The following is a 13,368-nucleotide window of genomic DNA, read 5'->3' as shown; positions in this document are numbered from 1 at the left end:
TAACATAACATGTTATACATAACATCGTGTCATCTTAAATTAAGGCAAACGTGGTATTTAACCTTTTGGGATTGGCTCATTTCCCTTAGCATTATGGTTTCCAGTTTGGCCCATTTGGCCACAAAGAACTGCATTTTGGTTTTTTTAATAGCTGAGTAGTATTCCATGGAGTAGATGAACCATAGCTTTCTTATCCAATCGTCTGCTGATGGGCATTTTGGCTGCTTCCATGTTTTTGCAATTACTGATTGTGCTGCTATGAGCATAGGAGTGCATGTTGGTTTCTCATAAAACAGGTGTTCTGGATATATTCCTAGGAGTGCTATTGCTGGATCATATGGTATGTTGATTTTGAGTTGTTTGAATGTTCTCCATACTGATTTCCATAGAGGCTGTACCAATCTGCAGCCCCACCAGCAGTGGAGTAGGGTTCCCTTTTCCCCACAACCTCGCCAACAAGTGTTGTTGGTGCTTTTATTCATGTGGGCCAGTCTTACTGGCGTTAGGTGGTACCTCATTGATGTTTTAATTTGGATTTCCCTTATTGCCAGGGAACTTGAGCCTTTTTTCATATGTTTGTTTGCCATTTGGGTTTGTTCCTTTGTGAATTGTTTGCCCATTTCCCGTGCCCATTTCTTGAGTGGTTTGTTTGTTTTGGTGTTTTGATTATTCTGGAGATATTTGTATATTCTGGAGATTAGCCCTTTGTCGCCTGTGTAGTGTGCAAAGATCTTCTCCCTTTCTGTGGGTTGTTTTTTACTTTGTTGATTGTTTCCCTTGTTGTACAGAAGCTTCTTAGTTTGATGAGGTCCCATTTGTTTATTTTGGTCTTGATTGCTATTGCTTTTGGTGTTCTTTATAGGAAGTCAGGCCCTACGTCTAAATCTTACAGGGTGTTTCCAACATTCTCTTCCAAAAGTTTGAAGGTTTCTGGATGTAGGTTTAGGTCTTTTATCCATTTAGATTTGATCTTAGTGTACTGTGCAAGATGTGGGTCTATCTTCTTTTTTCTGCAGGCTATCAACCAGTTGTCCCAACAGCATTTATTGAAGAGACCTTCCCATTTGCCTGGATTGTTGTCTGTCTTTTTGTCAAAGATTATTTGGCTGCCAAGGCCTCCCCCAAGCTCCACAACCAGGCGTGTTCCCAGCCAGTATTAAGTATACCAGTAGTTGCTCTGCATCAGCTCAGCGCGCCCCATAGACTGTTATACCTCCTGCATTGTCTCCACCGGCCCTCCTAAACCATCCAGTGGGGTCAAAATTTCCATGGGGACTGGCCCACACAGCCCAACACATTCGAACCCAGGGTATGGACTCGAATGCCAGTCAGTGTCATGGTCTTGCCTACTGTGACCCCTCTCCTAATTCATCATCCTATTAGGTAATGGGGACATCCTGCTGGACAAGCTTGTAATTTTGCCTTTAATTGAACTGGTGATTGGCAATCTGCACTATAAAGTGAGTACAGGATCGTCAGAGGGAGATTTACTGCCATTGAGAATCTATAGGATTGATACATGTCCCCAGAGCACTGTGGGTTCAGCCTGGAACCATTCCTGCAGTATATCAAAGAACCCAAATTCCAGAACTCCCCGGCCAGCAGGCACAGCCTGGCGCCAAATGGCACACTGGTCGCCCGGGGGTCGCTCAGCCCATGTACCTGGGTGTGCCGTGCTGGAGATGGGGCGACCGAGCCCCGAGCAGCATGGCTGCCCGGGGTGAGGTGCTCGGATCTCAGCCCCACCCCCCCGGCTCCTCCTCCCGCTGCCGCCACGTGGCTGGCTGGGGACATCCAGACCCGCTTCTCAGGACCCTAGGACCCCCCTCCCGGCCCGAAGGAGGGCAGTCAACTAAGGATCCCGGCCAATCTGGAAGACTCCCGGGGGTCGCTCAGCCCATGTACCTAAGGAATGCAGGAACTGGATGGGGGCTGAATTCTGATCGGGTCACAATTGTAGTCCTTTGGCATAAATATGGATTGGGACTTGACGCACCGTGCCAGTTTAGACCACAACACAGTTTGGTGCTCTGGAGGACCAAGGCAGACGTGGGACAGACTCGGCTAGGTTTCAACCTCAACTGAGCCATGTAAGAGCTATATGTGGGTAGGAACGAGCTGTGGCTGGGCTCCAACTTCCAACAGCAGGAACCAGAATGGGTTGAAGAGCGGAGCTGGCCCAAGGAACTGCTGATATGCGTGAAGCTTGACACCAGGAACGGGTCTGGTGGAGGAACCTGAAAAGTTTCTCTGACAGGACACTGACCCTACAAATAAATGCAGGAAGCAAGGAGGTTAACAACCCAGAAGAGGCGTTGGAAAGTGACCCACTGGCATATATTGGCTCAGGGTGGGGGCGAACCGGGCTGAGTTAGCTTGCGTTATCCACTGGCAAGTCTGTGCGCTGGAGCTGTGCGGGGGTCTAGCCAGGTTCGGTTGCGATTAAAAAAAAAAAAAACAAAAAGGTATACAATACAAAATGCCAAGGCAAGGCTGCCTGTGCCGGTCAGGAATGCAACACCCAACCAGCACACCTCCCACTGGTTTAAGTGAAGCATGCGTGTGTGATGGCCAGAACCAGGATGGGCTGCAGTACTCATTGGTTCTAGTGGAGGTCGGGGCTGAGAATAGAACCAACCCAGCAGTTGCAACCACCAGCCGATCGGGGTGATGGACTGTGGTGGGCACTGTGCTTACTAGTAGTGCATGTAGGAGCCTGGACTGGGAACACCTCAGAGTTTCTTTGGGGATTCCCCTGAACAAAATGGAGGAATCAAAACATTAGCCAAGAAAAGATGGAAGATGGAGTAGATCAATCAACCACCTCAGCTATATGTTTGCAGCGGAAAACTGGACAAGGGGAAACTCTAAGATGGACTATGTCAATCAGTGGACTCTGCACCAGTCTCATCGTACCTGGATTGTTGCTGATGATATGTTGGAGCTTCTAATTGATCCAGGTGATGCTCTGCTGGCTCTGCCCTCGGACCTGAGAGGGCCTCCCTAAGAGGTCGTTGAATTTGGTCAATGGGACGCTGGACTCTATGTATGGTGTATGCTGGCAATGAGGGAATCCCAGAACAACTTGAGCTGTGGCTATGCAACAGGATGGAAGAATCCACCGGGGGGGGGGGAGGGTTTGGGGTGAAGGGGGGAGAATCCCAGTACCTGTGAATTGTGTCACGTAATACATTGTAATTAATGGAGAAAAAATAATAAAATTAAAAAAAAAAAACCCCAAAAAATGTTAAAAAAAAAAAAAAGATCATTTGGCTGTATCTGTGTGGGCTCCCTTCTGTTGTTTCTATTCTGCTCCATTGATCCTCCTCTCTATCTTTGTGCCAGTACCAGGATGTTTTGATAACCATCGACCTATAGTATGTCCAGAGGTCTGGCACTGTGATTCCCCCTGTTAACTTCCTATTCTTCAGGATGGTTCTAGCTATCCGTGGTTTTTTGTGTTTCCAAATGAACCTTTGTATCATTTTTTTCCAGTTCTGTAAAGAATGTTTTGGGTACTTTGATTGGGATTGCGTTGAATCTATATGTTTCTTTTGATAGTATGGACATTTTAATGATATTGATTTTACCTATCCAGGAGCATGGAATGTTTCTCCATCTTTTGAAGTCTTCCTCGATTTCATTTTTTAGTTTTTTGTAGTTTTCTTCAAAGAGGGCTCCTATGTTTTTGGTTAGGTTTATTCCTAGATACTTCATACTCTTCTCTGTTATTTTGAATGTTACCCTGCTGGATAGACCTTTTTCCATCTGGGGGCTGTTTGTATACACGATGGCTGTTGATATTTATTCATTTATTTTATACCCTACCACTCTACCAAACTCTCATATAAGTTCTAGCAGTCTCTGCATTGATTCTCTTGGTTCCTCTATGTAAAGGATCATGTCATCCACGAATAGTGAATGCTTGACTTCTTCATTTTCCGTTTGAATTTCTTTGATTTCTTTTTCTTGTCTTATGGCCACTGTAAGTACCTCTAGAACTATGTTGAATAGCAGTGGTGATAGCAGACATCCTTGTCTTGTTCCAGATCTCAGTGGAAAGGGTTGTAGTTTTTCTCCATTCAGTATGATGCTGGCATTGGATTTTCCATATATTGCTTTGATTATGTTGTGGATTGTTCCTTCTATGCCTAGCTTGGTTAGGGTTTTTAGCATGAAGTGGTGTTGGATTTTGTCAAGCTTTTTCTGCATCCATTGATACTATTACATGGTTTTTGTTCTTCAATTTTTGGATGAGGTGCATTACATTTATGGATTTCCAAATGTTGAACCATCCCTGCATTCCCGGGATGAATCCTACTTGATCCGGGTGAATGATCTGTCTGATGTTTTTTTGAATTCTGTTGGCTAGGATTTTGTTGAGAATCTTAGCATCAATGTTCATCAGGGAGATCGGTCTATAGTTTTCCTTCTCTGTTAATTCCCTGTCTGGTTTTGGGATTAAGGAGATGTTGGTTTTATAGAATGAGTTTGGAAGGGTTGCTTCCTTTTCTATTGTTTTGAAGAGTTTATGGAGGATTGAGGTTAGCTCTGCTTGGAATGTTTTATAGAATTCTGTAGTGAAACTGTCTGGATCTGGGCTTTTCTTTTTTGGGAGATCTTTGACCACTGACTCAATCTCTGCTTCAGTTATGAGTTCATTCAGGTCTTTTGTTGCCTCTGGGCTAAGTTTTGGTAAGTGGTGGGAGTCTAAGAACTTTTCCATTTCCTGGTGGTCTTCTGACTTGTTGGAGTACAAGTTGTTTGTAGTAATCTCTAATTATTTTCTTGATGGTTTCAGTGTCTGTTGTTATGTTGCCTTGTTCATCTTGATGCTATTAATTCTCGCTTTCTCTTGTTTTTTCTTTGTCAGTCGGGCCACTGTTTTGTTTATCTTCTCGAAGAACCAACTTTTCGATTGGTTGATTTTGTGTATAGCTTTTTAAATTTCTATTTGGTTTATCTCCTCCCTGGTTTCGATCATTTCCTATTTCATATTGTTTGTGGGGTCATTTTGCTGTTGTTTTTCCAATTCCTGGAGGAGTGTGGTTAATTCCTGTATTTGGTGTCTTTCTTGGGCCTTGACAGAAGCACCAATTGCAATGAGCTTACCACGTAGCACTGCTTTGGCAGTGTCCCACAAGTTCTGGAATGTTGTATGTGAGTTTTCATTGGTTTCCATAAATTTTTTTTATCTCATCTTTAATTTCTTCTCTGACCTATTCATTTAATAGCGTATTGTTCAACCTCCAAGAGTTTATATATTTCCTGGGGGCATTTTGAGTTGTTGACTTCCAGTTTCACTCCTTGGTGGTCTGAGAAGGTACATGGTATGATTCTGATTTTTTTGAAGTTAGTTAGGCTTGCTTTGTTTCCTATCATGTGGTCGATCCTGGAAAAGGTACCATTCACTGCTGAAAAATACTGTATAATCTGCATCCGAAGGGTGAAAGGTTCTATCAATATCTACTAAGTCTAGTTGTTCTATTGTTTGTGTGAGTTCTATTGTTTCTCTATTTAGTTTTTGTATTGTTGATCTGTCTATTGGTGTTAATGGAGTGTTGAGGTCTCCTACGATTATTTTGTGTGCATCCGTGTCTCCCCTTAGGTCCACCAGTAATTGCTTCACGTGGTGGGGTGCATTTGTGCTTGGAGCGTAGATGTTAAGGATGATAATAACTTCCTGTTGGATCATTCCTTTCAATAATACAAAATGTCCTTCCTTGTCTCTTTTGATATTTGTCACGTTGAAGTCTATATCATCTGAGATTAGGACTGCTACACCGGCCTTTTTTTTTTCTCATCCATTGGCGTAACATATCTTTTTCCATCCCTTCACTTTCAGTTTCGTAGCATCTTTGCTGGTTAGATGTTTCTCTTCTAAGCAGCAGATAATTGGGTCCTGTTTGTTGATCGAATCTGTTAATCTATGTTTTGATTGATGAATTTAGCCCATTTGTGTTAAGAGTTAATGTTGAGAAGCTACAATTCTGCCCTGCCATGAGTGTGGATGTTTTTGTGGATGTTGATATCTGTTTAACTGTCTTTCCTTGTGTGGGCTTTAGTGGGGAGGTCTTGCCATCTGCCACCTTTGCTTACTGTTTGCCTCCTTTTTTCTGAGTTTAGCACATTTCTAAGGAGATTTTGTAGAGCTGGCTTTGTGTTAGCATATTCTTCTAGTTTCTGTTTACTATGGAAGTATCTAATTTCATCTTTGCCGGGTACATTATTCTTGGCTGACAGTTGTTTTGTTTCAGGGTTTGAAAGATCTTGGTCCATTCCCTGCTAGCTTGGAGAGTTTCTTCTGAGAAGTCAGCAGTGATTCTGATTGGTTTGCCTCTAAATGTAAGCTTGTCTATGCTTCGTACATGTCTCAGAATTCTTTCTTTGTATTCGTTGGAGGAGAGCTTAAGTACCACATGTCTGGGTGAGGATCTCTTTGGGTTGAATCTGTTGGGGGTTCTCTGTCCTTCCTGGATTTGGGGTGGATTCATGTCTCCAGTATTTTGGAAGTTCTCCTGCATTGTTTCCTTGAGCACCTGTTGTAAGCCTATCTCTCTTTCCACTCCTTTGGGAAGGCCTATTATTCTGATGTTTGACTTTTTGAAGTTGTTTTTCATTTCCTGAATGGTCTTGTTGGTTTTGTTCGGGTTTTTCTCCAGCTGTTTGATGAGGTGCTTGTTTTCATTCTGATCATCTTCCATTTCTGATATTCTATCTTCTGCTGAATTCATTCTGTTGGTTAGGCTCTCAACTTTGTGCTCTAAGTCAAGGATTCCATTTTTTATTTGCTTTATTTCCACAATAACGTGATTTTTTAATTCTTTGAACTCTTCCCAGTGTTTCTCACTGTCTGATAAATTTTGTGAGTATTTCTTGAATACCCTCTCTGGTATCTCCTCAATGTCTTCATCTCGCATCTCAGTGATTGAGATTGGTTTTGGCTGTTTTGGGGGGAGGTGCTGGTTCTTTTGTCTGAATCATTACTTTTTCTGATACTTCTCCCCATTGCATTGTGGTTTCTTGTCGTTTTGGGATTTTAATCTCTGACTTTCTTGACCACAGACTTTGACCTCGGTGCGGTAGCTTAGAGTGGGTGTGGCCCTGTTCCTGCTGTGTGGATTGCAGATAGAAGCATAATTTTCTGTAGTTTATTGGGGACAGAAGGCGTTGGTGGATTGTTGGATAGTTTTGTTTACCCCTGGATTTATACCTCTACAACTGGGTTCCCCTGCAGTTTGTTGGCTACTGTATTAACTCGAGTGCACCCTCAGGGGTGGGGAGCAGGCAAGGGACTTTGTAGCCTTGGGACTTCTTGTCTTTGCTATGGGCAGATTTGGGTGACCCTCAGCAAGACTCAGGTCTTAGTGCCCTTGGAAGGTAGCAATTTTGGGGCACCCTTCCTGTGGCTTGGTGCTCACGTACGCCACTGCCACTGGGGCCTTTGGCACCTTCGTGGTGGTCTTGGTCAGTGGTTGCCACCACCAATGGCTCTGACTTCATGAGTTGGTGTCATGCCACCAGGGGCTCTGGTATCACAAGTCAAGTCAGTGACAAAGCCAATGAGGCCACCTGCACACCTGCAGGTGGAATCCTGCCGGGGCCAAGGTGCACTCCGTGTGGTGCGTCTAGGCCCCCAAGTCTCCTATTCAGAGGTGTTTTCTTTTCGGGGGAGTGGGTTCTGGTAGCCCCCATTCCGCTGCCACCTTTGCCCGGGCTGGCCCTGAGTTCAGATGTGCCACAATCTCCAGTGCCTCTGCTGTGACCCCGTGAACTTCACAGTAGCCACCACCACTGGCTGCTGTGCCTCAGGGTCTGGGCGCCCGCCAAATACAGAGGTGTTTTCTTAAAGGCGGAGTTGGGTCCAGGAGGTGGGGGGGCTTCTGCTCAGCCACAGCCGTTGCCCAGGTCACCCCAAAGTTTAATGTCGCCACCAGTACTAGGGTCTTCAGCACTCCTGCAGTCTGTCGCCACCGCTGGTGGGAGTATTGGTAAAGGATTCTTTCAATTGTCTTTGTTTCCTCTGGGTCAGCTAAGATTACCACCAGTCTTCCCCCTGCCTGGGATCGTGACTCACCAAGTTTCAAGCTGGGTGCTGCCTGCGCTTGCTTGTTTTTAGTTTTTTGTTTGTTTATTTTGTTTTGTTTTGGCTGCTTCTCCAAGTTGCGTGGATCTTGCTGATTCCATGGTGTCCTGGGAACTTCGCACACCTGTCCCTACAATTCTTTACTTTCCTTGCTTGTTCCTCTGGCATGTTTTGCCCCTCTCTCTCTGCCTTCCCCTTACATCAACTCTCTGTGGTCGGCCATCTTTTTTTCTGCTATCGAAAATGTCAATATTTCACATTTAAAAAGCCAGAACATGGGCCCGGCGGCGTGGCCTAGCGGCTAAAGTCCTCGCCTTGAAAGCCCCGGGATCCCATATGGGCGCCGGTTCTAATCCTGGCAGCGCCACTTCCCATCCAGCTCCCTGCTTGTGGCCTGGGAAAGCAGTTGAGGACGGCCCAATGCTTTGGGACATTGCACCCGTGTGGGAGACCCGGAAGAGGTTCCTGGTTCCCGGCTTTGGATTGGCGCGCATCGGCCCGTTGCGGCTCACTTGGGGAGTGAATCATCAGACGGAGGATCTTCCTCTCTGTCTCTCCTCCTCTGTGTATATCTGGCTGTAATAAAATGCATAAATCTTTTTAAAAAAAAAAAGCCAGAACATGACAAATGTCACTTTCTTGAAAGCCATTGTATTAGAAATATGTGAAGTGCACTTAAATAGGAAAAGAAGTTTCTAGGTTCCACTGATGCAGGGTGCTCTCCAGGACCTGCAAAGCCTACTAACCCCCTCTCTAAACGGCAACCCAGACCATCTCAGGCTGAGCAAACATTCCCCCCGAAATTACAGAAAAGAAAATAATCTTAACGTTCAGCTCCTCCCAGGTAATAGCACATCCGAAAAAATGGCTTTGCTCCACATCTTGGCTGAACATCTTGGCTGGTTCCTGGCTGTGGAGGGCCAAAGTCTACTGTCCCCTGCAACCCCAGCCACTGGACCACTTCCCTGTTCAACCAGATGTGGGACTTCAAAGACTAGACCTAAACCCAAATGCCCCTCGTCCAGCCCTGGGTTCTGCTCCTCCAGATGAGGTGGCCAGTGATGAGCCGGGTCTGTCCACACGAGTTACGCTGCAATATCTGCTCCACGAGCTACTACCGAAGCAGGCTTTTGGGAGATGGTGTCCATGAGACAGACAGCCCTGTGTCTCAGCACAGGGCTGCAGCCAGGACACAGGTGTTCCTGCAGCCTCTCTCCTAGGCTTGGCTGGCCCCTCCCTGGCCTTTGCCGCCATTTGGGGAGCCAACCAGCAGATGGAAGAGCGCTCTCTGCATGTCTCTCCCTCCCTCAATGTAATTTTCCTTTAAGATTCATAAATTAGGGAAAGGGGAGTTAGAGAGAGAGAGAGGAAAGACAGCACACATGAGCCAGGAGATTGTTTTATTACGGATCAGAGCTTGCTGAGAAGTGATTTGGGGTCTTTGTGTCCTGCCTCTAGCGGGACACAGCACAGAGCTGGTAGGGGGCTGGAGTCACCAGGGCAGCAGGGATTCCGTGGTCGCTGGGCCTGGGCTGCCCCACGGGCACCGAGAAGGTGAAGCGCTGCAGGAGGCAGGTGAAGAAGAGGAAGAGCTCCATGCGGGCCAGTGGCTCCCCGAGACACACGCGACGACCTGTGGGTGAGTCAGGGGCTCAGTCAGCCTGGGCTGTAGTCCACCCCCTCTCCCCAGGGACAGGGGCAGCAGGCAGCACCCCCAGGCACCTGCAGAGAAAGGCATGAAGGCCTCCTGCTTCACAAAGTTGCCCTGGGCATCCAGAAAGTGTTCCGGATAGAAGCGGAAGGGCTTCTCCCAGGTGGCCTCATCCTTCAGCATCGATGACAGGTTGGTGAAGAGCATTGTCCCCTGGGCAGAAGAGCCTGGCATGAGTGGGGCCAGACTGGGACCTAGGATGCCAATCTTAGGGCACAGGCATGATCTTGTACTCCATCTTCTGGACTCCTTCAAGGGATCCTCAGCACAGTAACTGCTCACACTCTGTGTTGTCCTGGCAACGCCCTCTGTCATAGCTCCCAAGGCACCCACACTGCCAGTCACATGTCGCTATGGTCTTTGATTCCTTGGACCACTGTGACGCATTCTGCTCTGTCTTCCCCACTCTCCTAGGGTCTCTGTGTGGACAGGACTTGGCCCTGCCTCTGTTCTACGTCCACCCTACTCAAGCTGACCCAATGGGCCCCAGGGACATTGATGGCTGGGTGCCCAGGGTTGCATCCCAGCTCCACCCAAGGGTGACAGTGCTAGGCCCATCAGATGTCTGGAGCTGCTGAGCCAGTGTGAGGAGGCCCTGGCCTACCTTGGGGATGAGGAATCCCTGTATTTCTATGTCACGCGATGTCTGGTGAGGGACCCCTAGTGGGATGATGTCTGCAAAGCGCTGAACCTCGTGGACCACGGCGCAGGTAAAGGGCATGCGGGCCTGGTCTGCCATCTCTGGTGGCCGCACCTGCCCTATGACCTCATCGATCTCCTGTTGGACACGGCCTGCACAGACAAGGGTCCCCACAGCAGCTCAGCACCCTGGAGCCGAGCCTGGACACACTGCTGGCTCCTGTGGAGGAGCTGTTTCCGCAGGTGGAGGAGGGCACTGTGGCAGGAGGCTGCCCCGGCCTGTGCTCAGAGCCACAGGGGTCCAGGTCAGCCCAGAGGCCTTCAAAGGACCCACATCCCACCCTCTACCCCAGCATCCCCAGGGGGCTCACGCTGTACTTCCGGGTGCAGGACCATGAGCAGGAGGGCCCAGTCCAGTGTGATCGCTGTTGTCAGCATTCCTGCAGCAAACAGGTCACCAACCACCATGCGCAGGTTGTTATTATTGAAGCTGCTGTTTGGATTCCCCTTGGCCTGCACAGGAAGAGTGGGTGGGCTCAGTGGGACACAAATCCCCCACCCAACCTCCCATTGTGTCCTGGCAGCCTAGTGCCAGGTCAGAGTGAGGCGCAGGCCCCACTGTGCCAGGCTGGGCCTGTAGTACTCTCACTATCCAGCCATTAACTTGCCCTGGCAGCTGCGTCTCACCTTCTCCACCTCATCCAGGTAGGCATCGGTCAGGTCTCGGGGTGGCTGGGTGGGATCCCACGTCCTGCGGTGCTCAGCCACCAGCTTGTCCAGCTCGGTCATGAAAGCCTTCTGCCCTGAAAAGACCTTGTTGGCCAAGCCTGGGATGCGCAGAAGCATGGGGATCACGTTCAGTGCCTGAGTGGAAGGAGGGTGGGTCTTCCTGTGTCCAGCGCTCACCTGGCCGGGATTCAGGTGCGCCACCTCCAGGCCTGCCCATTCCCACCCTTAACCTGAGTGAGCCTTGTGTGTGTGTGTGTGTGTGTGTGTGTGTGTGTGTGTGTGTGTATGTTCAGGGGAGCACAAAGACAGACCTGAAACAGAAATATCATGAGCAGCGACGTCCCGAGCCATACAGGATACACAGCATTCTTAGCCTCTGCTGTGGCCTCTGACCTTGCCTGCCCCTCATTGTGGGCTGGGATGCACCAAATCAGGGTCCTTCTTCTTGCAGCACCACTCCCCTTGCCCCCCTTGTGGATGCAGAGGCTCCTCCCACAGTCTCCCTGAGACCCTCACCTGTGGCAAGATCCCAGACGACTCTTTGATCATGGTCTGCACAAGGTCCATCAGCCTGGTTAGGTGCAGGTCATTGTACTCAAAGCGGCGTGCTTGGGTGAGCGAGGTGATAACGTTGCACACAGCTTTGTTCAGGAGGATCTTGGGGCTGAAGGGGCGTCCTGGGGGCAAAGGTGTGCTCAGCGAGTGGCCCCTTGTGTCTGTACCTCTGAGCCCAGCTTTGCCCCTTGGCCCATCACCTGCCTGCATGGTCGGAGAAGGCAGCACAGAGGCAGGCGCCCTCCTCCGTCACACACTGCTCCAGTGACTTCTTGCCCAGGCCAAAGTTGCGCAGGGTGGACACGGAGAAGCGACGCTGCTCGCGCCACGCAGGTCCATAGCGTGCCATGATCACTCCTGGAGGCAGAGATGTTTTGTGAGCATGGCTTAGTGGCCTGGCCCTGCCCCAGCCACGCCCCTACCCTCCATTTCCTCTTTCTCCCAACACTCTTGGTCACTTGGGTACACAGCCTGGATTGTTTCTCCACCCCTGCCCGGGCTGTCAGGCTTTTCCTCACCCCCACATTCAGATCCTGTCTATGGTCGCTGCTCTCCCCAGTCCTACCAGGACATGGTCTCCCCACAATGCCTTGCCTTCAGCATGTGGCCCAAAGCCTATGTGCTCCAGAACAGGTGTAGGTGGACGGTCCGAGGTGTCCTCACCATGGGTCACCAATGCCTCGTGCATGGCGGCCGGCCCATTGAGCACGACCACAGGGGTCCAGGCCAGCTGCAGGCTGAACACGTCCCCATAGCGGCCCCGCAGCTGCAGAGGGAGGGACACGTCCCTACTGAATTGCTTGCCCCACTGTCACTACTAACCCTGAAGACTCCTTGAGCAGATACAAGAAAGTCTCAGGATCCTCGGGGTTCCTGTCCTCCCTGGTGGGGAGCTCACTTTGGGACGCAGCACCCAGCTCAGCCCTTGCAAGTCACAGCATTGTCAGATGGCTCCAGGTGAGCAATGAGGACCCAGGCTAGCGACAGGAGATTTGTAGCAGGTCACCACATCTCTGACTTGGCTCTCTGATGCCATCAGTGCCCAGTACCCTGCCCCTAATCCCCAAACCTTTTCCTGTGATGTAATCAGAGGGGACTCAGGGCCTGTGTGGCATGTGTGCTTTCCGGGGGTTGGCAAAAAACTGCCACTTCCTGCTCTGTCCCATGCCTTTGCCCTCCCAGATGTGTCCTTTGAGAGACTCAAACTGTCCCTAGGCCTGCACAGTGGCCTCAGGAAGCCTCTGACTCATGCTTCCTGGACTCTTGTACAGCTCATGATTCCACCACCCTCGTGGGTGCATTCAGTCCCTCCATCGCCACCTGCCTCACCTGCTGGAAGCAGTAGGAGATGGCGTTGAAGTCCAACTGTAGCAGGTTTCCCAGGCCAGGCATTCCCATGGGGCCTGGCGGGTAGCGTGCAGCCCAGCGCTGGCGCCTGTGCATCAGGTCCACCAGGAGCAGGAAGATGGCCACAGCCACGGCCAGGGGCGTCAATGTCTCTGCCGACAACAGCCCCATGGTGGCCTCGTTTCACAGTATGATCCTCAGGCCACACCAGGTGCTCCTACCAACTTCACACTTGGCACCAGCCAGGACACGCTTCACCATGCACTCAGTGTTCAACCCGTCCAGGCTGTTCCTTTATAAA

General features: G+C 49.4%; 1 protein-coding gene across 1 annotated transcript; it reads right to left on the bottom strand.

Annotated features, from left to right (window-relative positions):
* Positions 1–9,469: 9,469 nt before the first annotated feature.
* LOC101535375 (cytochrome P450 2D17-like) lies at positions 9,470–13,368 on the bottom strand. The gene is made up of 9 exons (XM_004589458.3): positions 13,050–13,368; positions 12,315–12,486; positions 11,925–12,077; positions 11,682–11,842; positions 11,124–11,300; positions 10,808–10,949; positions 10,402–10,589; positions 9,809–9,950; positions 9,470–9,719 (listed from the first exon to the last, which is right to left on the bottom strand). Exons 1-9 carry the CDS (start codon positions 13,236–13,238, stop codon positions 9,541–9,543), a joined length of 1,503 nt encoding a protein of 500 aa, XP_004589515.2. The 5' UTR covers positions 13,239–13,368; the 3' UTR covers positions 9,470–9,540.

This window comes from Ochotona princeps, chromosome 15, assembly GCF_030435755.1.
Source record: "Ochotona princeps isolate mOchPri1 chromosome 15, mOchPri1.hap1, whole genome shotgun sequence".
In the NCBI taxonomy this organism is placed as follows: domain Eukaryota; kingdom Metazoa; phylum Chordata; class Mammalia; order Lagomorpha; family Ochotonidae; genus Ochotona; species Ochotona princeps.
This window is presented reverse-complemented; position numbering and strand designations above follow the sequence as displayed.